This window comes from Pogonomyrmex barbatus, unplaced genomic scaffold (assembly GCF_055798465.1).
Source record: "Pogonomyrmex barbatus isolate J1 unplaced genomic scaffold, ASM5579846v1 scaffold5, whole genome shotgun sequence".
In the NCBI taxonomy this organism is placed as follows: Eukaryota; Metazoa; Arthropoda; class Insecta; order Hymenoptera; family Formicidae; genus Pogonomyrmex; species Pogonomyrmex barbatus.
Window position 1 is genome coordinate 8,882,663 of NW_028297149.1, and position 26,396 is coordinate 8,909,058.

General features: G+C 30.0%; 6 protein-coding genes and 1 pseudogene across 7 annotated transcripts; 1 reads left to right on the forward strand and 6 right to left on the reverse strand.

Moving 5' to 3' along the window:
* Positions 1-947: 947 nt before the first annotated feature.
* LOC105427427 (glutathione S-transferase-like) lies at positions 948-5,798 on the reverse strand (annotated as a pseudogene). The gene is made up of 5 exons (XR_016140412.1): positions 5,579-5,798; positions 3,039-3,174; positions 2,431-2,598; positions 1,454-1,588; positions 948-1,343 (listed from the first exon to the last, which is right to left on the reverse strand). The product of XR_016140412.1 is annotated as a glutathione S-transferase-like (transcript).
* Positions 5,799-6,557: 759 nt separating this feature from the next.
* On the reverse strand, positions 6,558-9,058 carry LOC105427512 (glutathione S-transferase-like). Its single transcript, XM_011639271.3, has 5 exons — positions 8,898-9,058; positions 8,258-8,393; positions 7,589-7,756; positions 7,092-7,231; positions 6,558-6,996 (listed from the first exon to the last, which is right to left on the reverse strand). The coding sequence occupies exons 2-5, from the start codon at positions 8,388-8,390 to the stop codon at positions 6,832-6,834; spliced, it is 606 nt and encodes a 201-aa protein (XP_011637573.2). The 5' UTR covers positions 8,391-8,393; positions 8,898-9,058; the 3' UTR covers positions 6,558-6,831.
* A 2,537-nt stretch (positions 9,059-11,595) lies between these two features.
* On the reverse strand, positions 11,596-14,526 carry LOC148935432 (glutathione S-transferase-like). The gene is made up of 4 exons (XM_089081598.1): positions 14,362-14,526; positions 13,536-13,672; positions 12,458-12,625; positions 11,596-12,208 (listed from the first exon to the last, which is right to left on the reverse strand). Exons 2-4 carry the CDS (start codon positions 13,666-13,668, stop codon positions 11,898-11,900), a joined length of 612 nt encoding a protein of 203 aa, XP_088937724.1. The 5' UTR covers positions 13,669-13,672; positions 14,362-14,526; the 3' UTR covers positions 11,596-11,897.
* A 584-nt stretch (positions 14,527-15,110) lies between these two features.
* Positions 15,111-17,948, reverse strand: LOC105427428 (glutathione S-transferase-like). Its single transcript, XM_089081597.1, has 5 exons — positions 17,760-17,948; positions 16,500-16,636; positions 16,079-16,246; positions 15,349-15,790; positions 15,111-15,311 (listed from the first exon to the last, which is right to left on the reverse strand). The coding sequence occupies exons 2-4, from the start codon at positions 16,630-16,632 to the stop codon at positions 15,477-15,479; spliced, it is 615 nt and encodes a 204-aa protein (XP_088937723.1). The 5' UTR covers positions 16,633-16,636; positions 17,760-17,948; the 3' UTR covers positions 15,111-15,311; positions 15,349-15,476.
* Positions 17,949-18,372: 424 nt separating this feature from the next.
* On the reverse strand, positions 18,373-21,771 carry LOC105427431 (uncharacterized). Its single transcript, XM_011639140.3, has 3 exons — positions 21,521-21,771; positions 21,279-21,446; positions 18,373-21,196 (listed from the first exon to the last, which is right to left on the reverse strand). Exons 1-3 carry the CDS (start codon positions 21,737-21,739, stop codon positions 18,944-18,946), a joined length of 2,640 nt encoding a protein of 879 aa, XP_011637442.2. The 5' UTR covers positions 21,740-21,771; the 3' UTR covers positions 18,373-18,943.
* A 183-nt stretch (positions 21,772-21,954) lies between these two features.
* On the forward strand, positions 21,955-23,139 carry Arpc3A (Actin-related protein 2/3 complex, subunit 3A). The gene is made up of 4 exons (XM_011639139.3): positions 21,955-22,097; positions 22,388-22,564; positions 22,644-22,839; positions 22,918-23,139. The coding sequence occupies exons 1-4, from the start codon at positions 22,092-22,094 to the stop codon at positions 23,070-23,072; spliced, it is 534 nt and encodes a 177-aa protein (XP_011637441.2). The 5' UTR covers positions 21,955-22,091; the 3' UTR covers positions 23,073-23,139.
* Positions 23,140-23,280: 141 nt separating this feature from the next.
* RpL15 (ribosomal protein L15) lies at positions 23,281-25,409 on the reverse strand. Its single transcript, XM_011639138.3, has 5 exons — positions 25,260-25,409; positions 24,712-24,892; positions 24,295-24,431; positions 23,841-23,951; positions 23,281-23,593 (listed from the first exon to the last, which is right to left on the reverse strand). The coding sequence occupies exons 1-5, from the start codon at positions 25,326-25,328 to the stop codon at positions 23,399-23,401; spliced, it is 693 nt and encodes a 230-aa protein (XP_011637440.1). The 5' UTR covers positions 25,329-25,409; the 3' UTR covers positions 23,281-23,398.
* Between the last annotated feature and the right edge of the window lie 987 nt (positions 25,410-26,396).

Genomic DNA, 26,396 nt, shown 5'->3' on the forward strand with positions numbered 1-26,396 from the left:
TTATTCGCGATACGCGAGAAAAGCGATAACGATACAACATGCAACAGTGATTTAGGAAGTATATGATTTATTCACTCCAAATAACGACCGCCTTTCGTATATTTTTACAGTACTGTGTAACAATAACATTAAAATTGTAACACTAAAATCTCCTCGTTTTCATGTTCATAACGTACACTACTTCATATTAAGATTAATTGGACCGTCAATATGGAAGTTTTGTGCCTGTTTACAATTACGTAATTGCCAGTCGATCATTTTCCTGCATTCACTAATCACTGACAATTTATCTTGCATATCCTCGATCAAATCAACTTATGACATCAATTTTTTGAAACTCAAACTAGATGAATTTGCATAAATTATTGTGTTTCTAGCAATTTCACGAACAATGACTCTGATGATATATTTTATAGAAATACGTACGCATGTACACACACACACATATATATATATATATATAATTATTAAAATTTTTTTTATTTATTTGCTAGATCTGCTACAAACTTGCTATCGTGTAAAATTAGAAATATTTTTGCATTAAAATTCATAAAACATTTTAATAAATTTGTTATTAAAAGAATGTTTAATATCTAGTTCTGAAACACCTTTTTATAAAATTTATACATTAAGAATTCTACATTAAGAATTCTACATATATTTATTTATAAAAATGATATAAGTATATTTATAAAAATTATAATTAATTATATATTTAAAAATAAATGGTGCGTATTAAAAATAATATTTGTACTGTTTCAATAATTAGAAAAATCAGGATAATTTTGTATTATCTATTTCAGTTATCTTTTATTAGTGATAATACAAAATCATAGCTGATAATAGCTAATAAAAAAAGATTAAAAATAAAAGACAATAAACATCACTTTTATTAAACGGGAAATATTTTTTATATTCGTTAATATAAGAAAATTATATTTAATATATTTTTGTTTTAGAAATTTATTTTTGTGTTTTGTTTTACAGAATAGGATAATTACTATTAAACTACAAAAAAATATTTAAAATTATTTGGAAATATATACCTATACATAATACATTATTCTTTTATAAAATATTCCGAATAAAAATAGTTGAAAAATAGTTGAAAAATAGTTAAAAAATGATCGACGTGTCAAATCATAAAGAGAGTATAAAATTAGAAATTATTTTATTTACAATTCAGTCTTCGGTTTTTTCTCGAGGTAAGCTTTAATATTGGGCGAAGTGCGAATTTGTTCCACAAGTTTTTTCAACTCTGGATGATCTCTGTTCGGATCCCTTGCCAAAACAAGACTCTGATATTCAAAATACGAAGCCCATAATAAATCTGCCCACGACAGCTAAAACAGAAATAATATATTTTTGTGTTTTTGTAATGACAAAATCAACAAGACCAGAATTAATTTAGAAACAGCTAATTTAGAAACAGCTCGCAATCAAAAATTATTACCTTGCCACCAACAAAATATCCGCCATTCTTTTTAACTTGAGCCTCGAATTTATCGAGATGATAACTTTTGGAAGGCGTTTTCCTTAAGTTTCTCCTTAAAGACAAGATCTTGCTCCCGATAATAAATATATAAAACTGTAAAAATAAATTTGCCTTAGTCAATACTCAGAGATAAAGAAATTCTTTCGTGCAACGCTGCGAGAAGAACGATAATGATATAGCATACATGACAGTCATTCAAAAAATGTATATCTTATTGAGTTTTAAAACAGTTTACTATTTTATTTAGTATTTCGCAACATTAAATCCCTACGATTTGGATTTTCACAAAGTACTTGTTATATTAATCAGTCATATTAAGCCTGTTCTTTTCAACTGAACTTTTTGCACAATTTATCTTTCTTTCTTTTTCTCTCCATGTTGGAGGGAAAAAGAGAAAAGATGGATTATGTAAAAAATTCAGCTAAAAAGAACAGACCTATAAACTAATTATATCTTACGTCAGCCCGGAAGAATCGAAAAGTATGTGTCGTTCATTTCAATTATATAATCATCAATACACTTCGTGTTATATAATCGTGATTATATAATTGACAAGCTATCATCCTTCCGCGTTTACGTGGACCATGGACTTAGGAATAGAGGAATGGAGTTTAAAGTCTTAATTTAGACGAGAGAAATAAAAACTTAGTGAGAAGAATTATTCTTCGCTATTATTCATTTCGTCCATCTGACATATAGGTATGTCTGACATGTTACTTGTGCTGTGCTGGTAACACAATTACTAATACAAAGTAAAATGTCCACACATCTAACACTTATCACGTATGCATATATATATATATATATATATATATATATATGTCCCATGGTGCGATCTTCGGAACGAATATGGGGGATCCTCCCGTCGTGAACATGCTTTACATCTTTAGCTTATGCTCTATCTATTTCTAAGCCCATATTATTGATGTTCTTACTTTGCATTAAATTGTCGATAGAGTCAACAGTCGCGTCGATCTCCATAGCCTCGAATTCATCCAATCCATATAAATTGGTCTTCTTGGCGATGAAGCGGGAAATAGCCTTGGACTGATGGTACGATTTACCGTCAATCTCCAGGATCGGCAATTGTTCCATAAGCATATCTTCAATTTGTAAAAATGCTATTAGATTACAGCAAAATAATATTCATGTATATCCATTGGTAGAAATACAATCAAAAATGATCATAGAACATTAAAACTTAAAAACAAATGTGAGAATCGCAAAGTAAATTTTATAATATGAATTGATACTTAAATAAATGATAAAAACAAAAAGACAAATTAGAGCTAAACGCTATAATTAATGGGCAAAATTAATGAATTTTTATTATAATTAATAGAATACAATAAAGTAATAAAAAAGTTTGGACATTTTTGAGCCATTCTCAACGAATATAAACCTTATATAAATGTAGTGAAAATCAACTTATCAAATTCATACAAATAATATATCGTTCACATTTCAATATTTAGATAAAAAGACGATTTAAATTGTAGATGCAGTTTATAATTTCAAAAGCACAGCATATGAGATAACTTACGTGGTTTATATTTCGGCCAATCTGCGAAACTGATTCTAAAATCCTCGAATTCAATGCCGGAATGATGAAACAAGTATCTAATTGGTTCTCCATAGCCGGAAACGTTAAAATATAATAACTTATACATTGATGTGTTCTGAAAATTAAATAAATAGAAACATTAATATATAAATACATAGAAATAAAAATTATAGGAATAAAAAAAACTAATTAGTTGACAGGATTCGAAAATAATTATCGTAGGAAGTCGTCGTGCTCATGTAAATTAAATCGCGATTAACAAAAGATCCCGAGTTCGTATTTTAGTTGATTTTGTTAATTTTTTCAAATTTCCTACAATTTGGGAACTCGTCTGAAATGGATAATTCCTTGATAAACTTGAATTTCTCATAAACTTTTGTGCCAAAATTGAATTAAGAAACAAGAACGGAATTGATAAAATGATAATTGCCATTGATTAATTTGCTCTGAGTTGTTGTGAGGGCGAGTATGAGAGATTGAATCCGGAGGAAGGATTTGAATTCGAGAGACATTGAAATGTGACATCACTAAGTAAGTCTAATTAATTGGTAGAATTCGAAATAGTTATCGTAAGAAACCATCGTGATCATACTAAATAAGTTACGGTTCGTAATAAAGAATTCCGAGTTTGAATTCCAATCGATTTCTCTAAATTTTCCGAATTTCCTACAAATAATCTTTAACTTATTTTTAAAAAAGTTTACATTAGAAGACATTAATGTCAATAAGCACAAACTTTCATACGATGTGACATACAAATTACATTATTCAAAATACTTGCAATGAGTACATTAATATTAAATTTAATTTTTACTTAAATTCTCTTCAAATATTAATATAACGATAAATATCAATTACAAATAAAATCAAATTTATTTGTAAAACTATCAAGATATATTTTCAACATTTTTGGCATTTGATTATATAATGATTATATAAGTATCTTTTCGATTTCACCGTTTATTTCAAAATAATACTTAAATGGCAAACCTATTTATTTATACACTTGTTTATATTTTAAAAATAGATTAGGAAAAGAAGAAGACTAATTAATCATTACTTTGCAATTGTTAAAATGATTCATTATTGAAATCGAGACACTCACATCTTGTGCAATATTTAACTAACGCTGTGATGAGGAATAATCTGGAGCTGAATAAAGCACTACTACAAAAGAAATTTTGTGAATTATACAAAGAATTTTAATATTACATTGTCATTAATATTACAAGATACTGTATTATGAAAGAACGAATATTATTTAGAGCCAACAAGCTGTGAATTTTCTCAAGTATTGTTTATTATATCACCATCACTTTTCTCGCGAATGTGTCGTGAATAATTCTCTGCCTCTGTACGACACAAAAGCTTCAACTCAGATTTATTATAGTTCTGATTGTTTACTATACCGAGAATAAGACCGCGCTTTCAAAGCAAAGATCAAGGAGATCGCTTTTTGAAAAAAAGCTCTTCTATTTTAACCAGTTTGAAATTCAAGTTAAGAATACAGATGAATATTTCGTCGATACTGAATAATGGAATTTTTAATAGTCGAGCCACTATATATAATCTTTATATTAATATTAATATTAAAAGAAATGATAACTTTCGCTTTTTATGTTGTATCACATTATACAACTGCTGACCATGCAAATTTTTGAAAAAAATTACAGGGGAAGTTGTAGAGTTTCAAAAGATCTAGTTACAGATCTTATCAGTTTGATCTTGGGTGGCGTTGTGAAAATTATATAAAGGTCAACTTTATTTTTTTAAATAAAAACTTCCATTTTTTATTATATATTTTTATAGCATACCTTGAGAGCTTTCCAAAACAGTACAATAAAATATTTTTTTAGCAAGTACTTTCTGAATTATAAAGCTTGAATTTTATATGAAGTATAAAATGTCTCGTAAGCTATTCAATTTTGGGCAACCATATCTTAATACTTTTATGCACAGAATAACGAAATGTATCCAGGTCGGAACTTTGTATCACAATATCTCTGCTCGTAGAACACATAGGCAAAAAATAAAAATACTTTTATTATCTAATTCAAATCCAGCTAATATGCTATCCATTGAGTCTCAGAACTTATTAGCTTAACTGTTATTAAAATCCAATAATCTCGTTCACTGATTTATGTATAAGATCCATGGACTGGTCTCCTGAAGCACTAACGCGTATAGTTGGTGACAAACCTTAATCTGTGTTTCTTGATAAAATATACTCGATCCTCGATCTAAGAATGTAGATGTGTAATCACACACCGAAATGTGATTTTATCGGCGATATGAGAAAACGAATACAGTTAGTTCAAAATTCAAAAAATGGATATCCTAGAGGTAGTGTATATGGATTTCTAACGATTTCATGACAGTGTCGCCAGAAATGAATCGCTACCACATAGAAACCGAAATTAAGAATGTGTGAGATGCATACAAAAAAACAAGCCACATATACAATTCTGCAATTTCTATACACATCTGCAATTTCAGTTTTTTATGTAGTAGTGGCATACCTTAGGTAACATTGTCCCACGAAAAAAGCCAGGATGGTCGTTCTTAAATTTCCTTTTAAAAAGGTCAAAATTAATTCTTCTAAGAAAGCATAAAGCTATTTCCAAGCTGTTCCTTTTTCTCTGTTATTTCTGGCATTTGTATTGTTATCGAAACAATTTATATGGAATTTATTGGACTGTGAGCTTCGACCCTTTTTTGTTGGCTAGCCTTTGAATACTCCAGTACATCACATTTAAAGTCGAATAGGAGTGAAATTGAAGTCGCATCAGAACTTTATCAGTTACTTTATCTTGTATATTCTTGATAGAATTAAGGTGGCATAATTCAATATCTTCATATCTCAAACTAGGCGTATTCATATAATTTATCGTTCTTATCAATTAAACGACGACTTTGATGGATATTTTATAGAAATACATCCGCATATATATGCATACATATATATATATATATATATATATATATATATATGTGTGTGTATGCATAATATGTATAATTGTTAAAATTTGTTTACTTTGTTAGGCCTGCTACGATCTCACTATTGTGTAAAATTTAGAAATTACAAATATTTTTGCATTATAATTCTTAAAACATTTCAAGGAATCTTTTAATTAAAAAAACATCCAGTAATTTTAAAATTCCTATCTAAAATTTATATAAAATTTATATAAAATTTGTATATTAAAAATTTTCTATGAATGTATACAAATTATATATAAAATTTAATTACATACATATTTAATTAAAAAAATATATAGTATTAAGAAATAAATAACGCGCTCGTACTGTTTTATAAAAAAATAATTAGAAAAATCAAGGGAATTTCATGCTATCTATACACATTTGAATTATCTGTTATCCATATAAAATAAATAATATAAATAATAATAATATAAAATAATAATATAAATAATAATATAAAATCGTAATTAAAAAAAGATAAAAGGAGATTGAAAATAAAAGACGACAAACATCACATTTATTAAACGGGAAATATTTAATTTCTTTATATAATACAATATGTATACATATATATTATTATATGTAATAATATTTATATATGTATAAACATGTATTATTAAACTACAGAGAAGCTGTTTGAAGTTATTTAGAAATAATACATTGTTTACATATAACATATTGTTTATATATTATATTTTTTTACAAAATATTTCGAACAATAGCAGCAAAAAGTTATATGTCAATGCGTATTAAATCATAGAAAGAGTATAAGTATTAAAAATCGTTTTATTTACAATTGAGTTTTTGGTCTTTTCTCAATATAAGCTTTAATGTTGGGCAAAGCGCGAACTTTTTCCACAAGTTTCTTCAATTCTGGATGATCTTTATTCAGATCATTCACAATAGAGTTCAGATAATCAGTATATGCAGTCCATAACAAGTCTGCCCATGACAGCTGAAACAAGAAAAATGTATCCTTGTTTTTATCTAATAACAAAATTAACAAGACGTTAATTAAAAATAATTTAAGACACAATCAAGAATTATTACCTTGCCACCAACAAAGTATCCACCGTTCTTTTTAACTTGAGCCTCGAATTTATCGAGATAGAATGGCAATTTTTGAAAGGCGGTCTCTTTGAGTTTCGCTTTGAGGGCGGTGTCTTGTTCCCAATAATAAGTAGATAAAGCTGCAAAAATAAATTTGTTTTACGGTTTTTGCATCACTCAGAGATAAAGGGATTCTTTCGTAAAATTCTGCGAGAGGAAACGATAATGATACAGCGGGCATAACAATCATTCGGAAAATGTATGCCTTGTTGAATCTCAGATAATCTACTATCTATTACTATTTTATTCGTGATAGAATACCTCGTAACAACAACATTAACTCCCTATTCAATTTGCACAAAGTAGTTGCGTCATATTGACTAATCAGATCTCCCCGGGAAAATCGAGACGTACGTGTTGTGCTCGCACTTGTGTTGGTGATTATGTAATGGACGATCTATCTTCCTCCCGCGTTCATTGATCACCAGCGTTCTTACCTTGTCTTAAATCGTCGATAGAATCAACAGCGGCGTCGATCTTCATGGCTTCGAATTCATCTGATCCATATAAATTGCTCTTCTTGGCGAGGAAACGAGAGATGGCCTTGGACTGATGGTATGGTTTACCGTCAATCTCCAGGACCGGTACTTGTCCCATAGGCATGTCTACAATTTGTAAAAGTACCATTAGATTATAGCGAAATACATATTCATGTATCTGTTGATAAAAATACAATCAAATAATCATGGAGCATCACTTGATTACCAATGTGAGCATCACGAATAAATAAATTTTATAATATAAATTAACATTTAGACAAATAATAGAAACAGTAAACTAAAGTTAAACGCTGTGCATAAAATTAACAAATGTAATATTATATTATAATTAATATAATATAATGAAAAGTCCAAATATTTGGACTTTTATAAACTTAATATTTATTTTTAAGCCATTTTCAACAGTGATAAAGAGATTTGTCAAATTCCGGTGATAAAAATTAACTTATCAAAAACTTATCAAAAACTGACCTTACAAAAGAAATATATATAAACTTGAATGTATTCATATTTCTTGGATATTTCGATATTTAGATAAAAAGACAATTTAAAATGTAGACGCGATTATTTTGTAATTTTAACATAACAGTATATGACATAACATACTTGATTTATATTTAGGCCAATCTTCAAAAGTGAGCCTGACATCCTCAAATTTAATGCCGCATTGACTTAACAAGTATCTAATCGGCTCTCCAAGGCCGGTAACGTTAAAATACGTTAACTTGTACGTCGGCATGTTCTGAAAATTATGTAAATAGAAATATTAATATATAAATAATGCTTAACTTATTTTTACACATTAAGGCCGATAAGCACAAACATGCAATGTGAAATATGAATTGTATTATTCAAAATGCACTAAATATATTGACATTCAATTTTTATTTAGATTCTCTTGAAACAAAGAAATTAAGACAACGATGAATATCAATCACAAATAAAATCAATATAAAATTTATTTGTAGGAGTGGACGAGTATCACGACACGCTTTCAGCATTTCTGACATTTGATTATATAATTCGATTATATAATTTAGTATCCTTCCGACAATCACGTTTATTATAAAATAATACTCTCAAAAATGTTAAATCGTAAATCTAATTGTTTATAAACTTGTTTATACTCTAAAAATATGTTATGAAAATAAAAAAATAAAAAAAATAAAAAAAATTCGTTTATAAAGTTGCTTATACTCTAAAAATATGTTAAATAAAAAAATAAAAAGATACAATTACTCGTTACCTTGCAGTTTGTATAATATGACTTATGGTAAAAATCGAGACGCTGGCAGCCGATGTGAAGCTGTTTGCGAACTGAGAACGACTGAATGTTCTGTTGTAACGACACTCCGTGTCATTTTGCCTGGGGACATATGTCCTTTTGCTAGAAAGTATCATGGAAGAATACCGGATTTATACAAGCACAACACACACACACACACACACACACACACACACACACACACACATACACACACACACGCGCGTGATAATTATCTGATATACCTGACACACGCACAGAGTTTGCGTGTAATGGGAAATGTATGGCTCTTGTGTTCTCATGAAATCTAGATGCCAGTCATGAAATAGATGATACAAAAATAGAGAATCTATTATTGCAATAATAAACAGAACCTTTCTCACATATAACACCTTGTTATTTTCTTAAATATATAAATGTTATTGGAATTTTTTCGCTCGTTTTTAATTTTTTATTTGACAACTAAAGATGGCTAAAAATTTTATCATTAACCAATATCACTATAATTTCTCAAAAAGAAATACGATAAAAACGATTTTGCATTATTCATAACATTCTGCTTTAATGGATATTTTAAGACATAAAAAACAATAAAAGACATAAATTGACATAAGTCTGATTTCATCATTTCATTTGTCCTTGTTTAGTATTCGGTAAAGAATAAAACAAGAGATAATACAATTATATAATACATTTATATTGACTCGTGTTGGTATCAAAAAGTACACAGTATTGATAAAACATATTGATAAATTATATTATATTTGTCAAAAATAGATTCTACAAACATCTGCTACAAATTTTATCAACAAAAGACAACTAATTTGATACATGATTTGACATATTCGATATTGTTAATAGAATGTTAATAATCAATAAATATTTATAACAAAATATAATGGCAGATTGGCAAAAGTCAATTTGTTGAATGCAGGTTCTATATGATTTCCAACAATCTGATCATATTATGTCAGCAGAATGTATCGCTTAATGATATCGGATCGATTGCAACATTTTGAGCAAGTTTGCTACTAATCGGTTGGCATATGCAAACAGTTTGTTTACTAGAATATTATCTACATAAAAACAACTAGCATTAACATTAAATTACGATAATATTTACAACGTTTCTACAAATAGATAAGCTTTCTAAAATATTTAGAAACATGATAATAAATCTAAATATAATCTAAATGATAGTAAAATGTGATCAGATACGCGATATTTGTCAGTATCACTTTAAATATAATTTTTCAATGCAATTTGTTTATCATATGTTTTCTTTAAAAATACGTGTCATATTTGCATTTGTATTGTATTATCATTGTTGATAACTTGTATGCTTTTATAGTGACTTATCTGCAATGTATAATGTACATATTATTACGCAAACTGTTTCACAATCTTTCCGTGGGCTATTAATAGATGACTTGTTACTTTTCAATGACTCATAAGTTTAATAAAAAAAATAGAAGAAAAACATAATAAATAATGATAAAAGTTGCAAGGTCAAGTAAGCATTAAATATATCAAAATATCGATAGAAAAATCACATCATCGCACGTACATATACGATATACAAACATAAAATAAAATTATAAAATTATAAAATTTATTATATATACATTAAATAATCTTAAAGGATATAAATTAAGTACATACATATAACGTTATATATTGAAAAGAAATTAAATAAGATAATTAAAAAGAGATAATGCGAAAAATAACTCATTAGTTTAACTTTTTTCTTAAATTTGAATTATTATCAAGCTTTTTTCTGTATCTTTTGATTAATTAAAGATTTCTTAATCTCGCTTTATTAATAAAATGTTTAATCAGGTATATTTTCTAAATATTATTTCTCTTTATATAAAATATAAATATAACAAATTTTTAAATGACGTATTTACAAAGACCGCATATAAAACTTTGAAAAAAGTCAATGAATATTTTTTTCTAAATATTCTAAATATCACAAAAATATTGTTGCAAAAAGTATAAATCAATATTAATAACTTGTCGAAATTTTTTGGTCTGTAAGGGCCAATGTATCTAAGCATCACTATTGCGACGTAATATGGAAAACTCTTGTATTTCCTATGTTACTCAGTGAATAATCATAAGTTCCCCTCAATTATGACTAACTTGTGTGACCTTCGCTTGCATTATAGTTGCATGTACGATAATATAGCAGCCTAGCAACCATAAAAGCCACGTCACGATGACATAAAGAAGTATCTTCAATACTAGCTGTGTATAAAAGCAGATAATGCGTTATCTACGTTTTGCAATTGACAAATTAATTACTCAGCACTTATTTTATTTATCGTATACGCCTCTTCTATCAATAGCACTTTAGAAACAGATATCTGTTTGTGAATTTAAGTATTTGACTCCACACGGCTCTTACTTTAATTCCCTGATTATGCCGCTTATCATTGCTATTGATTTCCATCGTGAGAACCTTTCTAAGAATTCTTCATGAGGACTTTTCTAAGAAGTTAACATTATAACCAAAACTATATTTCAATTTATATATTTCAATTTATTTATTTCAGAATCATTATTTTTATAAAAAAATCATAATGCAAAAAATATTAACATGATGAAAACAGCAATATAAATGGGTTGTAACAAAATAGAAAGAATATGTATTGCTAATATAAAAGAAACAAAAAAATAACAATAGTAACACTTTATTAAAATATAAAATAGTAAAGAATATAATTCATTTTCAAAAGTTTTATCAGAAATAATCTCAAGCAATAGTTTTATTATTGTTATACAATAACAGAATCACTAACACTAAACAATTATTAAAATATGCATTTATATCTTTATATGTATGTAATTCTTATACGTAATTCTTAAATCTATCTACATATTGTACATAGATATGTGCACATATGGAAGCAAGAAAAATTGATTTTTTAGTCAATCATAAGCAGTCAGTTCATTATTTTGTAAAATTATCCAAATTAATTAAACAAATATTGATTTTGGACGCTTCTCAATCCAACTCTTGATGGCGGGTATTTCCTCGACCTTCTTTTTGAGCTGCTTTAGATTTTCATATTTCTCAATGATGTTCTCCTTCATCATCCAGTCCAAGTAATCCAACATGCTGACAAAAGTGAAATCGGCCCAAGACAAAGAACCGCCAACAAAATAACCATCGTTCTTCTTTACTTGAGCATCCAGACGTTCCAAGTAGTACGATACCATCTCCTTAGCAATTTTGAGTTTCTCTTTTTTAGCCTGTTCATTGCTCTCGTAATAATAAGCTGCAATACCTAACCAAAGCAAAAAAAAAGAGAGATAAATAGAGACAAACAATTCGAATTTCAATAAGTCAAATTTGAACATAGAAACAAAACAATTTCTTCTTCTTTATACTTTCATCATTTGCAAAGAAATTTACTCGTTCTATCAAAATTTAGACACATCATGAGTTAAATCTGTTTTTTTTTCAAAAGGAAATCTCTATCTCCAGTAAACGAAAAGAATTGAATAAAGATTAAATAAACAAGATATCTACTAACTGGCGCGTAAATCATGTATGTTGTCGACGGCCGCGTCAATTTCCAGAGATTCCCAGTCATTTTTGCCGGCAAGATCACATTGCTTCGCCAAATAGCGACATATAGCTACGGACTGATTGATCTTTTTTCCATCTACTTCGAGCACGGGTACTTGGCCGAATGGCATAGCTAGAAATTAAAATATTATATTAATGCACATAAGTGCATTATATCGTAAAAATTGAATAAGATTTATAATAAAGAAAATCATCTAAATTTCTGTCAATAAACTTTTATCTATTATCTATATTAAGAATCTTGATTATTAACTATATACAATTAAAATTAATAATAATTAAGTTTTTAAGTCGTAAAGCCTAACTTTTATTTCTTTATATCTTTTTTTTGTTGTAAAATTTTTTGAGACTTTATTACTACTTGTATATTATATTGTTGTATGATGCTGAAGAATTTTTTCTTCTTATATTAACGTTTAACGTTTAACGATTACCTAGCTTAAATAATACAAAAATAATTTTTTTTTTATGTTAACACACTTTTTCATAAAACCATTTTTATAAAACCATACAACGCAATACAGAGCGCAGTATATTTTTAATCAAGAATTTGAATATTTGAAAACAGCATACCATTATATTTGCAAAACAACATACCAATTGTCCGATTGACCATGAACAATATCGATTATCTCATGCGGATATGCGTATGTCATATTACGTACTATATATGTAATATGAAATACGCATAATAAGAAATAAAAGGCTTTATTGTCAAAGGAAGTAACATTCATTTCCGCTTATTTATCAATTTACAAAAAATCTCAATGGATAAATATCTCGTTAAAGTTAATATAATTCTTATATTAAAATATTTTATATTTAAGAATAGGTAAATTATAACAAAAAATTAATTGACATTAAAGAAGACAATATAAAAATCATATGTTCGTTGCGCAGATCTGTCACAACTATTTGTAAATCGTATTTCAGAAATGATGAGCTAAATTAAAAAGTTGCGATGAATAAAGACTAATAAGACTAATAAAATTATGTATTATTAATATTCATAAAATATATACTCTGCTTAAGCTTCGGCCAATCTTTCCTGTCAAGACGTTCATCTTCAAACTTAATGCCAGCATAGCTGAACAGGAAGCGAATTGGTTCCGCCAATGCTGTGATGGGAAAATAGATCAACTTGTAAGAAGGCATGTTTCTGAAAAAAAAAATACTCTTTATTCCTTATTTCTTCATTTTTGTCTTGTGGAATCATCAACTTGTCTCATTGGAATGATCAACATTAAAATAATTCTACTTGAAACTATTCAGCTTTTAATTCTTTTAAATTTGTCATCAAAATTTTAAACTAATTATTTAAAGCTTTAAATAATTATAAAAAACCATGTATTAAAAATATCATTTATTAAAAATAGAATTGAAGAAAACTTTGTAACGATTTACGACGTATTATCACACAATATATTCATACATTTATATGTCAAGAATTTAGCAATGCAAATATATTGTGTGATAACACGTAATCGCTACAAAGTTTTCTTATATTTTAAATAAAATACATTATTAAAAAATTGTATAAACATTTCTAAATATGATATGTAGAATTCTTTTGCAACTTTCAGGTTTTGCAACTTTATACCTTCAGTTCCTTACAAAATTATTTTTAAAAATTTCTAAGCTATATAATGTCGCATAATTGTAGAATGTTTATTATACTTAAAATATGTATAATTATAATTATGAAAGTTCTATTTAAAATATATCACGTAAAGAAATCGCACTTATATTACAATATTGTGCAATAATAGAGTACAATATTTATAATGTTGAGTTAGTCAAATTTAAATTTTATAAAATAAAGCAATAAAATGATTTAAATTTACTTACAATTTGGCGAATTTTAAGCAGAAGGCAAGAAAGGTGCGTTTATTGCGATTTTACAACAGCCATCAACCGTGCCTGACAACAGAACCAGCTGCACTCCTCTATTTATTTATCTTCCTGCCAGTCCCGACATCCCCACTTTGTAGTTTCAACATACCTCACTTTCATGCAAGAGGAAACTTACTACAAAGATACAGGCGAGGCATAATCTTTCACAAGATTAAACATAAGAATTAAAAAAAATTTTATTAAATATCGAAAAAACGTACTTTTTAAATGTGTTTTAAATAATATAAAAATATTTTTCAAGTGTTGCTCTTATCAGTTCTTACATTATCTAAAAATAATCATAAAATGCTCTTATTATAAATAGTAATGTTGTATCTACTATTCATGACATGGAAATATCTAGCAAACATCTCCGCAATCCTATATGCAAAATATCATTTAAAAATACTTATTTTTTTCTGAAATTATCACTAACTTGCTATATATTTCAGATTAATTTAACTTACATTGACAAAAATAGCTTGAAGAATATTGAAGATAAAACAAAAATAAGAAATTTATTTTCATTTTTACTTTACAAATTAAATATTTACGATACTTCGTTATTTCTTTTCTCTCGCATTTAAATATAAGTAAATATAATTCATATTTAATCAAATATATCATAAAATGTCATTAAATATAGACATGACAAATCAAATGGATAAAAGAAGCAGGTTTTGCGAATGTGAAAGAAAATAAAATAATAAAAGTAATGATTTATTGAAATACAAAATTATATCACGAAAACAATATTCTCTTTTTCAAAAATTTATTAAGAATAAGTTTATGATATTCTCATCGTTGTCATACAACAACACGAATAATAATCAGCCTTCAAGAAGTATTAAAATATGCATTTGTATATTTGTATACTTTTTATATATATAACTATTATATATGTTATATATATATATATATATATATATATATATATATATATATATATATATATATTATAGATATAAGCATATTTAGGAATATATTTAAAAAAAAAGGAAGATCGATATTTTCATTTTGATTCAAATAACAAACTCTCAAAAAATCAATCATCATTTGATGAAATTGAATTAATTCTGAAACATCGTTGGCGGACGCTTTTCGATCCATTTCTTGATGGCCGGTATCTCTTCGACTTTCTTTTGGAGTTGCTTCAAGTTATCATACTTTTCAATAATGTTTTCTTTCATCATGTAGTTGAGGTAGTCTAAGAGACCGACAAAGGTGAAATCGGCCCAGGACAGAGCACCGCCGACAAGATAACCATCATTCTTTTCTACTTGAGCATCCAGACGTTCCAAGTAGTACGGCACCATCTCCTTAGCATTCTTAAGTTTCTGTTCTTTAGCCTGTTCATTATCTTCGTAAGAATAAGCTGCGATACCTAATCAAAGCAAGAAAAAATATAAATAATAACGAACATAAGTTTGAACGAATAATAAGTTTGAATTAAGCATGTCAATAGATTTGCAATACAAATATAGAAAAATATTTCTACATGTTTCCATTGTTTAAAAAAGAATCTACTCGCACTTATCGAGATTTAGACTCATCAAAATCGTAATCTAAATTTGTTTTAAAAGAAAATTTTTATCTTTCTTAAATAAAAAGAAATTAAATAAAAATTTGGATTATTAAATTTGGATAAAAATTTAAATTATGATCTACTCACAGGCGCGTAAATCATGTATAGTGTCAACAGTCGCGTCAATTTCCAGAGCTTCCCAATCGTTCTTGCCAGCAAGATCACATTGTTTTGCCAAATAACGAGAAATAGCTACGGATTGATTGATCTTTTTTCCATCTACTTCCAGTACGGGTACTTTACCGAATGGCATAGCTAGAACATAGTAATAAAGTATATAAATTTAATATCAATAAATAATTTAATATCAATATATAATTCAATATTTAAAATCAAATAAGGTTTATATTTAAAAAAAAAAATATTTATGAATTCCTATCGCGACACAAATTTATATCTATAATAATTGTTTATACATTGTATATACATATTAATCAACTTTCAGAAACGATCGCATTGGATTAAACGACAGATGAACTAATATGAATGTTATTAATATTGATCATACTCGGCTTAATCTTCGGCCAGTCATCCCTATCAAAACGTTCATCTACAAAGTCGATATTAGCATAGCTGAACAGGAAACGAATTGGCTCGGCCAACGCTGTGACGGGAAAATAAATCAGCTTGTAAGAAGGCATGTTACTGAAAGAAAAAAAAACATTTATTATTTTTTGTTTCACTGTAATCAAAATTCTAAGAACATAAAAATATCTCAACAGTAAATAATACAATTTAATATCTTTTGATCTCATCAATTGATTATTCTACATTAAAGTAGTTTTGCTAGCTGAAATTATTCAACTTTTAATTTATCTTTCATCAATATTTAATTCTAGCATTAATAAAACAAAAGTGATAAAATCAATTTTTGAACACTTTTAGTCAAGTTGAGGCTTAAATTAATTTAGAATTTGTACAAATTGTTATTAAAATTTATAACAACTTGATAAAAATCTGATGAAACAACATACTGTTTATTAAAAAGATTTTCATTTATGTTGTTCCATAAAGCAAATTCAATCTATGGGTGTATCACATTTTACGATAATGTGTAATCATTGCAAGTCATATTTTCTTATCTTTTATCAATTTAAACACTGATAAAATTATACAGATACGTATATTTTTTACAATTTTAAATTTACTAAAAATCAAATTTCTTATGTTAAAAATTTTAAATATTTCCTCAAAATAAACCATTGAATATTGCAGTGTGTCTATTACATTTAAAACATGTTGCATACAATAATATGAAATATATATGTATAAAAGTATGGAATTTTTAAAATATTTTATATTAAAATTTTTTAAAATATTTTAATATATGTACATATGAAGGAAATATACATTCAACCGAAATAGTACTACAGTTTTCAGACTTTTTATATTAAAATTTTGATTCATCACGATTTACGTTTCGCATGATATGGAGTGCTAAATTGATAAGACGCCATTGCTGAGGCGTTTCCTCTCTTATGGATTATTCTTGGCTAGCATATACTTTCGTTGGTAACATGATACTCTATTTGCTTCAAATCATTTACCAGATCTCACCGTTATTATTGCCTCGTCACAATGACAAAACAACGTCAATCTTTTCTCACAAGGGGCATTAATTTACCGGCCGCTAATTCGTCGGGCGGTGTCAATAAACATTGTTGAGATATTGACGCAATATTATGACATTTTACAATCTTAAATTAACCAATTGAGTAATTATCAAGTAATATAAGGAGTAATATAAGAATAGTCAAATTTTACTTACAGTTTGATTTCGAATATCAAGTAGAAGGCAAGAAAAGCCGTTCACTGCGACTTCACAGAAACCGGAATGTCTGACGAAAGAGCCAGTGCCAAACTCGTCTATTTATTTATCTCCCCGCCAATTACATCCTCACTTTATCTCCTCTCGTTGCAACGTGGCTTATTTGTGAGCTCCACAGGAAACTTACTAGAGATACAAGCGGAAAGAATCTTGAGAGGAGTCACCCTTTTCATTAGCCTCTTTCTTGTAACCAAGCGCCTCGCGTTACCAACTGAAGAAGTGGATGTAGACGGCGAAGATGTGAAAGCATCTGTACGCAATTTTATATGTACAAATATATTATTCAAAAATTAGTGTTCTGACATTTTTTAGAATTATCTCGTGCGATAATTATCGATATTTTAAATACAACTTGTAAAGAATAAAAAAGGAAAAAAGAGATAAAAGATAAAGATTGAGATAAAATTTAATTATTTATAGAAGATAAAATTAAAAAGAATCTTAAAAATAAAAAATTTTGTCCTTATTTCTACAAGAATTAAACATGCGATATTCAAAATCTTATTCTTTTTTATATATCATAAGCAAATGTATGAGTAAAAAAACAAATATATACATTGTATAAGACGGATAAACTATACGGGTGCAAAATTTATTTAATCGTATTATATGCACAAATTAGATCTTAACATCTCCTAAAAAATATGTACAAAATACATGAAAATTATTTTCGACACAGAAAAGAATAGTTCATGAAAGTTTGTGACTGACAGGACTTCACTTGGCTCGATAGACGAACATACATTCGTATAATGATTATACGATCTTATTATATACAGAAATAACATTTCATAATTAGAATTAATATAACATTACATGTTATCAAATATTTCCGTATAACAGCTATATAAAATCAATAAAAAAATCTGCTATATAAAAATTGTATATAATAAAAATTTCTAATGATCATCATAAATCATTACAAACGATACAAATTACAAATATACATTCTATACCCATCTTCCCATATTGCGATATACGATAAAAGCATATACTTATCATAATAACGATTACAAAGAAGAAAGCGATGTACTCAAAATGTAAAATATATCTCAATAGGTATCGTTAAAAAAAGGATATTTATCACAGTAGAATCTTGATTCACGTTTTACTCGTATGTTTCCTTAAGTGTGAAACATATGCCCGATGATAGAGAAGTTCCTAACGGGGGAACTCATTTCGGAGATATCGACACTTGGGTGCAGACCCGACGAGACAACCGTGGTCGCATTAGCTGTATGTAAGTTCATCCGCTGAACGTTATCCATGTTCGCCTGTACATTCAGAGTGCTGTTAATAACATTTAGGTGAGCCTGAGGCAGCGTGGCGATAATAGGCGTGATAACCGAAGAAGTGGACGCTACGGAAATGCCAGCGGTGGTCTGAGGAGATTGACTGTAGGAAATCTGCTGCTGCTGCTGCTGTTGCTGTTGTTGTTGTGCATTTTGCACAACTCCTGATTGATAATTATTGTACTGCGCCTTGCACTTCTTCTCGTGTACGAAGAGACTGCCAGAATGGCTATATGCGGTACCGCAGATTTTACAGGCATATGGTTTCTCACCGGTGTGCGTGAATCTGTGCTCCTTTAGATATTTCAATCGACGGAACGACTTACCACAGGTCTTGCAATGATAATTCGCTTCGCCGGTATGCGTGGTAATGTGAGCTTTGAGCGTGCATGATTTGGCAAACGCGGCACTGCAATATTGGCAGACGAACGGCCGGTCACCTGTGTGAGTCCTCTCATGATTAATGCAATTCGAATTAGACGTGAAGCCACGACCGCAGAACCTGCACTCGTGCGGTTTGTAACCGGTATGCGTCCTCATGTGGAACATCAGGCCGGTGTTCTGTCGGAAAGTCTTGCTACAAATGTGGCATAGAAAACGCTTGAAGTTCACATCCTGTTGCTCCTTGGTGCGTTCGTGAATCCGTAGATGCTTTTGCAACTTGATCTCTTTCTCAAAAGACTTGTTACATTCCTCGCAAGTGTACAATTTCGACTTCTCGTTACCCTTCTCCTGATCTTTGTCGCAATTACACACAGTACCGCAAGTCGTGCAGCATTCGTCCTGCTTACCATGTGTGTTCACTTGATGTTTCATCAGAGACTTCTTCGTGTCATACGATTTCCCGCAAATTCTACATGGGAAGCCCTTACCCTCGTTATCGGAATCTAATTCCTCTCTTATCCAGATATTAATAAGTTTAATGGCAGATTTGTCGTCGGGTGGCTTCTGCGGTTCCGAGCATACCTTGCTCTCGTCATGACCGTATCGATCCATGTGACTCTTGAGTCGGTCCTGTCGAAAAAACTTCATGTTGCAGACGTTACAAACGAATTTCTTCTCGTCATGTATTAGCAGATGACGTTGAAGCGACCTTTCGGTGCGATAGCCCTTGCTGCAATGTTTGCAATGAAAAAGCGATGCATCATCAAACATTTCAGATTTATCATTGCTGGAATCACTATTAACTAAGTCTGAGTCTCTTTGTTCCACTCTTGTATTACGTTTTCTTAACTCTCTCATCGTGCCATCATTCTCACTTTGTAACTGTCCATCGTGCATCATTTCTTCATCCTCATCCGTCGCAACGAGAAGTGACATTTCAAAAGACTCTGGATTATTCTCCAATTTTCTCTTATCACGTATCTCCTTTAGTATAGAAAAGACCTCCTTGGGATATGCTTTTTTATGAACATTCAGATGCCTCACCATAGTGTCGGTCTTCCTGAAATTCTTATTACAAATTCTACATAACACCGGCATCGGCTTTTCTTTCGTTCGATGTAAATTGCCATGCTTAAGTAATTTATCCAGACACAAGAATTGCTTATCACAGCTATCACATTTGAACTCTTTGTTATGTGTCGATGTGTGTCTTTCCAAAGACTTTTTACTGGAATAAAATCTATCACATTTCTGACATTTATACTGTAATTCAAGTTCAGACGTTCTATCCACTCTATTGTGAACATTTCTCGTCTTTGTCTGATACTCACTATCGCTGTTGTCACGTTTAACGTTTGCACTTTTCTTAATATATCTTCTTTGTCTTTCTTTATGATTCTTCAAATTTTCTATGGATGTAGCTCTCTTGAATATAGCTAATCTTCTCGTTCTATAGAGATCTTTTTTAGCTATTTTGTCATATTCCATTTTATATTTATTACTATAATCTAAATCAATTTCATTATCTACCAAAACATCTTCAGGATGCTTGATTTGGTTGAAAGCATCTGATATTTCTTCATGTCCTATGATATTTGATTCTATAGTATCTTTCTCTGTATTAACTTTATTATCCATATTTAACTTTCCATTGTTCTCTGATTTGATTACATCCAAGAATTCAGTTTGACAATACTGATCCTATAAAAGAAAAAAGGATTTGTTTAACAGTCTCTGAATAATGATATATTGGGATTATTTTATTATATATAAAAATAAATACTTTTGTAGGAATGCAATTGCTGGCGATGTTTGTGTACAAAATTTTCCCATACAACTTTCTAAGCTCCATGTCTGCTTTCTGACACTGTTCCCTCAAGTCATAAGCAATGTTGAGGTTTATCACACACTTGAGACAGATGCTGGTAGGCAGACCATCATCTTTCAAGACCTGGACAAAAAAGAGATTGTCTCGCAGCTTGTACAAGTACAAGATCAACCATAAGAATAAGACAAGAAGCAAACCTCTACACCGCCACATAATTGTAGCTTCTCCGACAGTTCAGGAGAGTCTGCATCGTCTGGGTCATCCCAGTTTTTGTGGAAGAGACACTGATTGTTATGATCCATACTCAGGCAGACTCGGCAGAGGCTAGTGTCTGAATTCGCCTGTGTCAACATTCCGTTGTCGATTTGTATCGTGTATGAACGGTCTTCTTCTCTCTTCTCCATCTCTGTCTCCATCGTCGTTTTTATCGTCACCGTCGTCGTTGTCGTTTCCAGGGGAACGTGAGCGCGTCGAACTTTCCTCGACGTTTTCACAAGATCGGCGACTTTCGGCGCGACGTCATCGTCGGGGATTCACGACGCTATCACATATATGCGTACACACACACAGTCTTGCTGATTTTTCTCTTTCCCTCCGGTACGTCCCTGGACGCGGTAGCTTCTTTAGCGCGGTCTGCTGTCGCTCATTCGAACTAGATTTGTCACTCGGTTCACGCGGCTTGATAGTTTGACGTTTCGAGGGATGTTATAGCCGACGTGCCATCCAAACCATTAGATTATTAGAAACATTTGTTACTTCATTGTCATTATGCCTGTAAGTCATTGTATCAATATAAATCGAACAATAGTCTCAAATAGAACGTGGGGCGTCACCCATTTAACATAACCAAAGTGTCGCCTCCTTAGCCTAAAATGCATTTCTGCTGCCTTTATTAAACATTTGTTAATGTATTTGAAAATTTTTATGAGCAGATTTTATTACTTGAATGACAAACATTGCTTGAATGCAAAGTAATTATGTATTACAAGATAAACATCACATAAGCTATGGGATTAGTCATCTCGTTTACTTTAAACTTGTTATGTATCGTTTAAATGTTTTAGGCGTATCATTCAAGTTTTACTAAGAGTCATGGCACCATCGGAAATATGGCACTGCTTCCAATCAAAACTACATTTAGAGGACCTGCTCCTCCTTTTAACAACAAAGAACAGGACATCATTGATGAGGCATTATATTTCTTCAAAGCAAATGTATTCTTTAGAACGTACGAGATCAAGGTGACGCTTTTGAAAACTCGATTCTATTGCAAGTTAGATGATGCGACTACACACATATCAATTTGCATTTTTATTGCAGAGCGAGGCTGATAGAGTTTTAATCTATATCACTCTATTTATTACTGAATGTCTAAAGAAGCTACAAAAGTGTGCGACCCAACCACAAGCCATGAATGAGATGTTCTCTCTCGCAATCTCCAAATTTGACATCCCTGGTGATCCTGGCTTTCCTTTGAACTCGGTATATGCTAAACCAAGTAGTCCCGCTGAGGCAGGTAAATAACGAGCTCATGAAATTTAAAGAGAAAGAATTCATCAATGACACTAATCAATAAATTATTTTTTAATCTTAGATCTTATGAGGCAATATCTTCACCAAATCAGACAAGAAACTGCTGTCAGAATTGTTGAAAAAGTATATGGCGAGGATGGAAAGCCAAGCAAATGGTGGCTGTGTTTTGCAAAAAAAAAGTTTATGGACAAATCACTCTCTGGACCTGGTCAATGAGTTATTTCCTTTATATTGTTTTGAAAATGCATATGTGATTAAAGAATAAATCAGTTTAAAAAAAGCATCTATTATCTGTTATCCATTATCTTATTTCACATTTTCACGCATTTTTAAAAATATTTAATAAAATCTTTTCGCGAGGCTACATCTAAAACGCAGAAAGGAAAATCGAGAATACTCGCGAGATATCAGTCTTTTATGTCTCTTAAGTTTTAAAAAAGAGATATTTATTTTTTTTACAGGATACGCCACAATATTGATACAACGTAACGTGCACCAATAAAATGATGTATCTTGTATTGTGTAGATTACAAACAAAATAATTATCGTTTCCTGCGGAGAGACAACGTATTTCGTCTCTTCCAAGCCGCACGGCGCGAACCACCGATCGTTTGTGAGTAGTGATGTCCTTTGCCTAATCCGCGTGAACTTCTGCCAGCGGAGGTCTTACCACGGAGCTCACGATGCTTGTGTACCGCGTTACATATCCAATTCACTTTAGGATCGTTACGAATTGCCTGAAATAAAAACAGATGTTAAAAACACATGATGAACAAATCCTTAAAAATAATTTTCAAAGTTTATAGTGTGTTCAGACATCCAAGGAAGATAAAATAATCATATAATAATTCATTGATAATAAATGTCATCATATTGCAAATAAAAAGAACTATGTAAAATCATGTTGTATATAATTATAATAAAACAGTAATTTTATTTCTTAAAAAGAGATAAATGTAAAAAGAGGTTAAATTTTGAATATACCTTATGGGCAGGATCGACCAAAATAACTTCATAGTATTTGTATGAAGAATCCTGAGCTACCCAGTAGCTATTCAGAACTCGCAGCCCACCGCAACGACGACCAACACGTTCCTATAAGAAAACATTGTTAGTTAAGAAATCTTGGCAAAAATAATTTTTTTTTTTTTAACAGATAACTCAGACATCCAAGGAAGAAAAAAATCAAATTTATATTCATTATAAAAACTTTCATCATTTAAAATATTATAGGAAATTAATTTATCTATTCAATCAATATTACAATAATCAATATTACAATAAAGTTATAATTTTTGTAATTAAAATATCCATAATCAGAAGGTACAACTATTTCCTCATTTTGAGATAAGAGTGGTGCATGGTACAATTCATCATATAAGATTTCTAAAATTTTACTTAACTACTTAGTTATGATATTTATATTCTATGATCTTACCTCGGCAACTGACTGCAATTTCCTAGTTGGTTTTAACTGGTTGACACCATGGCTCTTGGGCTTGCCATAAGTCGCACCTTTAGGAACTGGACGCTTGCGTCCACCGCGACGCACGCGAATTCTGAAGATGACAAAACCTGAAGAAAAATAAAATGTTTATTTTCTATTTACAATTATATTTATCCTAAAGTTAATATAACAAGTATGTCAGTAGATATGGTAGTTTAAATCTCTTCACAAAATTGTCAGAGTGGTGCATCTAAATCATCATTTAATATTCACAATTGCACAAGATCACATGCTCTATATTCTTGCAATATATTATTATCTGAACTATATTAAAAATTCCAACTATTCTTGAATCAAATTCAATATTTTCACACGTTCAATGCGTGATGAATAATTTAATAATTTTACCCTGCTTGGCTTTATAACCCATACGACGAGCCTTGTCTGGTCTAGATGGTCTAGGAGCGCGGTGCATCTTGGTTAACTGGCGATACTGCCAGCATCTGACACGCAGCAAGAAGCGGAGCACATCGCTCTGCTTCTTGCGATACAGTTCCTGCATATATTTATATGCACCCATCGCGGATCCCTAGTTGTAAATAAATAAATCATTAAACAATACATTATTTACAATGTCCACACTGCTAAAACTTTAAATCTTTTTTTTTTTTGAAAAAAATTAAAGACGTATGCTAATTAAATCACTACTTCTTGGAGATATTTTCAAATTTTGCGACGTGTTCGAAATCGTCGAGAAGCATGCTTGAGAACGGCGAATATCCTCGAGGTTAATTGCGTTTGTATTATAACAAATATAATTGTTCGAAGAGAAAATGTACGAAAAATATGAAACGATCTCAAATTAGAAAACTCAGTGGATGATCGGCTCGCGTCCTATTGCTCAGAAACTCTAGGATGTTTGTAATAAAGCAGGATTTTCAGGACCCATCACTCACCCCACACGCTCTAAAACAGAAGGAAAGACCCTGCTCTTCCTTGAAGAGACACTTTACAAGATGGCGCATACGCCATAGCGTTCTCAGAGACCTCTGAAGCGGGGGAGAATCACGTGCGTGAACATCCGTCGATAAAAAGAAAATGGCGAAATTAATATCAGAGAGAAGCTTGAGAACGGCCATCTCAGTCCCTTTTTCGTGGAACCGTCGAAACCCCATACACTAACATCCCCAAGTTCCATTTTAGCATGTTGGAATTAAACAGCCACTTCAATTTTCTGACATTGTTGATAAACTCTTATTCTAATGTGCGTCCGTGATACTTAAACAATTTATGAATTTAAGAATATGCTTGTATAATTATACATCTATTTACGTCCGCGTAATTTTTTGGCACGAAGCGCACGTTTTGTGATATTGTAAATATGGTAAATATAGTAAGTATAGTAAAACTAAAAAATAAAAAATGTACTAACTACATGTTTCAGCATGACACATTCTTTTTATTTCATTAGAGAATCATTTCGATATTCTCATGAATATCGTTAGTCGGTTAATAAGCATTTACTGCCGCATTCATAAGATAGAACAACATGATGTCATTCAGTATTAAAGAAATACGAAGAAATGCGGAGCAGCATATTTCACTACCTATTCGTACGAACGCCGATGAATGAATGATAACACGTGGCGCACTCGTAAACACGTGACGTATCAGCCACGACGCAAAGACAATTCCAAATTACAACATTAGTCTGACTGACGAAATATTCAACAATATTATCAACAAAATTTAATTTCTACATCTTTTGATAACATTAAATAATATAATTATTACATTTTAAGTAACTTTTAAATGATCTGTATCGTACATTTGTTATTTTATTTGGGATGTGTTTATTTTGAACATTCACATACTGTAAGCATAGTTTTATTTTTCTTTAGTGAGAATAAAAAAAATGATGTTTATAGCATGTCCAAAACAGATGCATTCTTAATAAACTCGTTATAATTTATTTAACGTTGCAATTTATTATAATTTAGTCTATTTCTTTATATATATATATATATATATATATTATATAATATATTTTAAATCCGTGAAAATTTCAAAATGCTCAAATGTTACAAAATATT

Excerpts from the sequence above, each read along its gene's own strand:
- LOC105427512 (XM_011639271.3), bottom strand. The coding sequence starts at position 8,390 with ATGCCGACGTACAAGTTAACGTATTTTAACGTTACCGGCCTTGGAGAG. Across the intron at positions 7,757-8,257 it reads TTGGCCTAAATATAAATCAA|ACATGCCTATGGGACAAGTA; the intron begins GTATGTTATGTC and ends TACAAATTGTAG. Across the intron at positions 7,232-7,588 it reads TATCGACGATTTAAGACAAG|CTTTATCTACTTATTATTGG; the intron begins GTAAGAACGCTG and ends TTATTTTTGCAG.
- LOC148935432 (XM_089081598.1), bottom strand. The coding sequence starts at position 13,668 with ATGCCTTCTTACAAGTTGATCTATTTTCCCATCACAGCATTGGCGGAA. Across the intron at positions 12,626-13,535 it reads TTGGCCGAAGCTTAAGCAGA|CTATGCCATTCGGCCAAGTA; the intron begins GTATATATTTTA and ends TTTAATTTCTAG. Across the intron at positions 12,209-12,457 it reads CATACATGATTTACGCGCCA|GTATTGCAGCTTATTATTAC; the intron begins GTTAGTAGATAT and ends TGCTTTGGTTAG.
- LOC105427428 (XM_089081597.1), bottom strand. The coding sequence starts at position 16,632 with ATGCCTTCTTACAAGCTGATTTATTTTCCCGTCACAGCGTTGGCCGAG. Across the intron at positions 16,247-16,499 it reads CTGGCCGAAGATTAAGCCGA|CTATGCCATTCGGTAAAGTA; the intron begins GTATGATCAATA and ends ACTATGTTCTAG. Across the intron at positions 15,791-16,078 it reads TATACATGATTTACGCGCCT|GTATCGCAGCTTATTCTTAC; the intron begins GTGAGTAGATCA and ends TGCTTTGATTAG.
- LOC105427431 (XM_011639140.3), bottom strand. The coding sequence starts at position 21,739 with ATGGAGACAGAGATGGAGAAGAGAGAAGAAGACCGTTCATACACGATA. Across the intron at positions 21,447-21,520 it reads AATTATGTGGCGGTGTAGAG|GTCTTGAAAGATGATGGTCT; the intron begins GTTTGCTTCTTG and ends TTTTTTGTCCAG. Across the intron at positions 21,197-21,278 it reads GCAATTGCATTCCTACAAAA|GATCAGTATTGTCAAACTGA; the intron begins GTATTTATTTTT and ends TTTCTTTTATAG.
- Arpc3A (XM_011639139.3), top strand. Across the intron at positions 22,565-22,643 it reads TTAGAACGTACGAGATCAAG|AGCGAGGCTGATAGAGTTTT; the intron begins GTGACGCTTTTG and ends TTTTTATTGCAG. Across the intron at positions 22,840-22,917 it reads AAGTAGTCCCGCTGAGGCAG|ATCTTATGAGGCAATATCTT; the intron begins GTAAATAACGAG and ends TTTTAATCTTAG.
- RpL15 (XM_011639138.3), bottom strand. The coding sequence starts at position 25,328 with ATGCGCCATCTTGTAAAGTGTCTCTTCAAGGAAGAGCAGGGTCTTTCC. Across the intron at positions 24,432-24,711 it reads GGGTTATAAAGCCAAGCAGG|GTTTTGTCATCTTCAGAATT; the intron begins GTAAAATTATTA and ends ATTTTTCTTCAG. Across the intron at positions 23,594-23,840 it reads TGGTCGATCCTGCCCATAAG|GCAATTCGTAACGATCCTAA; the intron begins GTATATTCAAAA and ends TTTTTATTTCAG.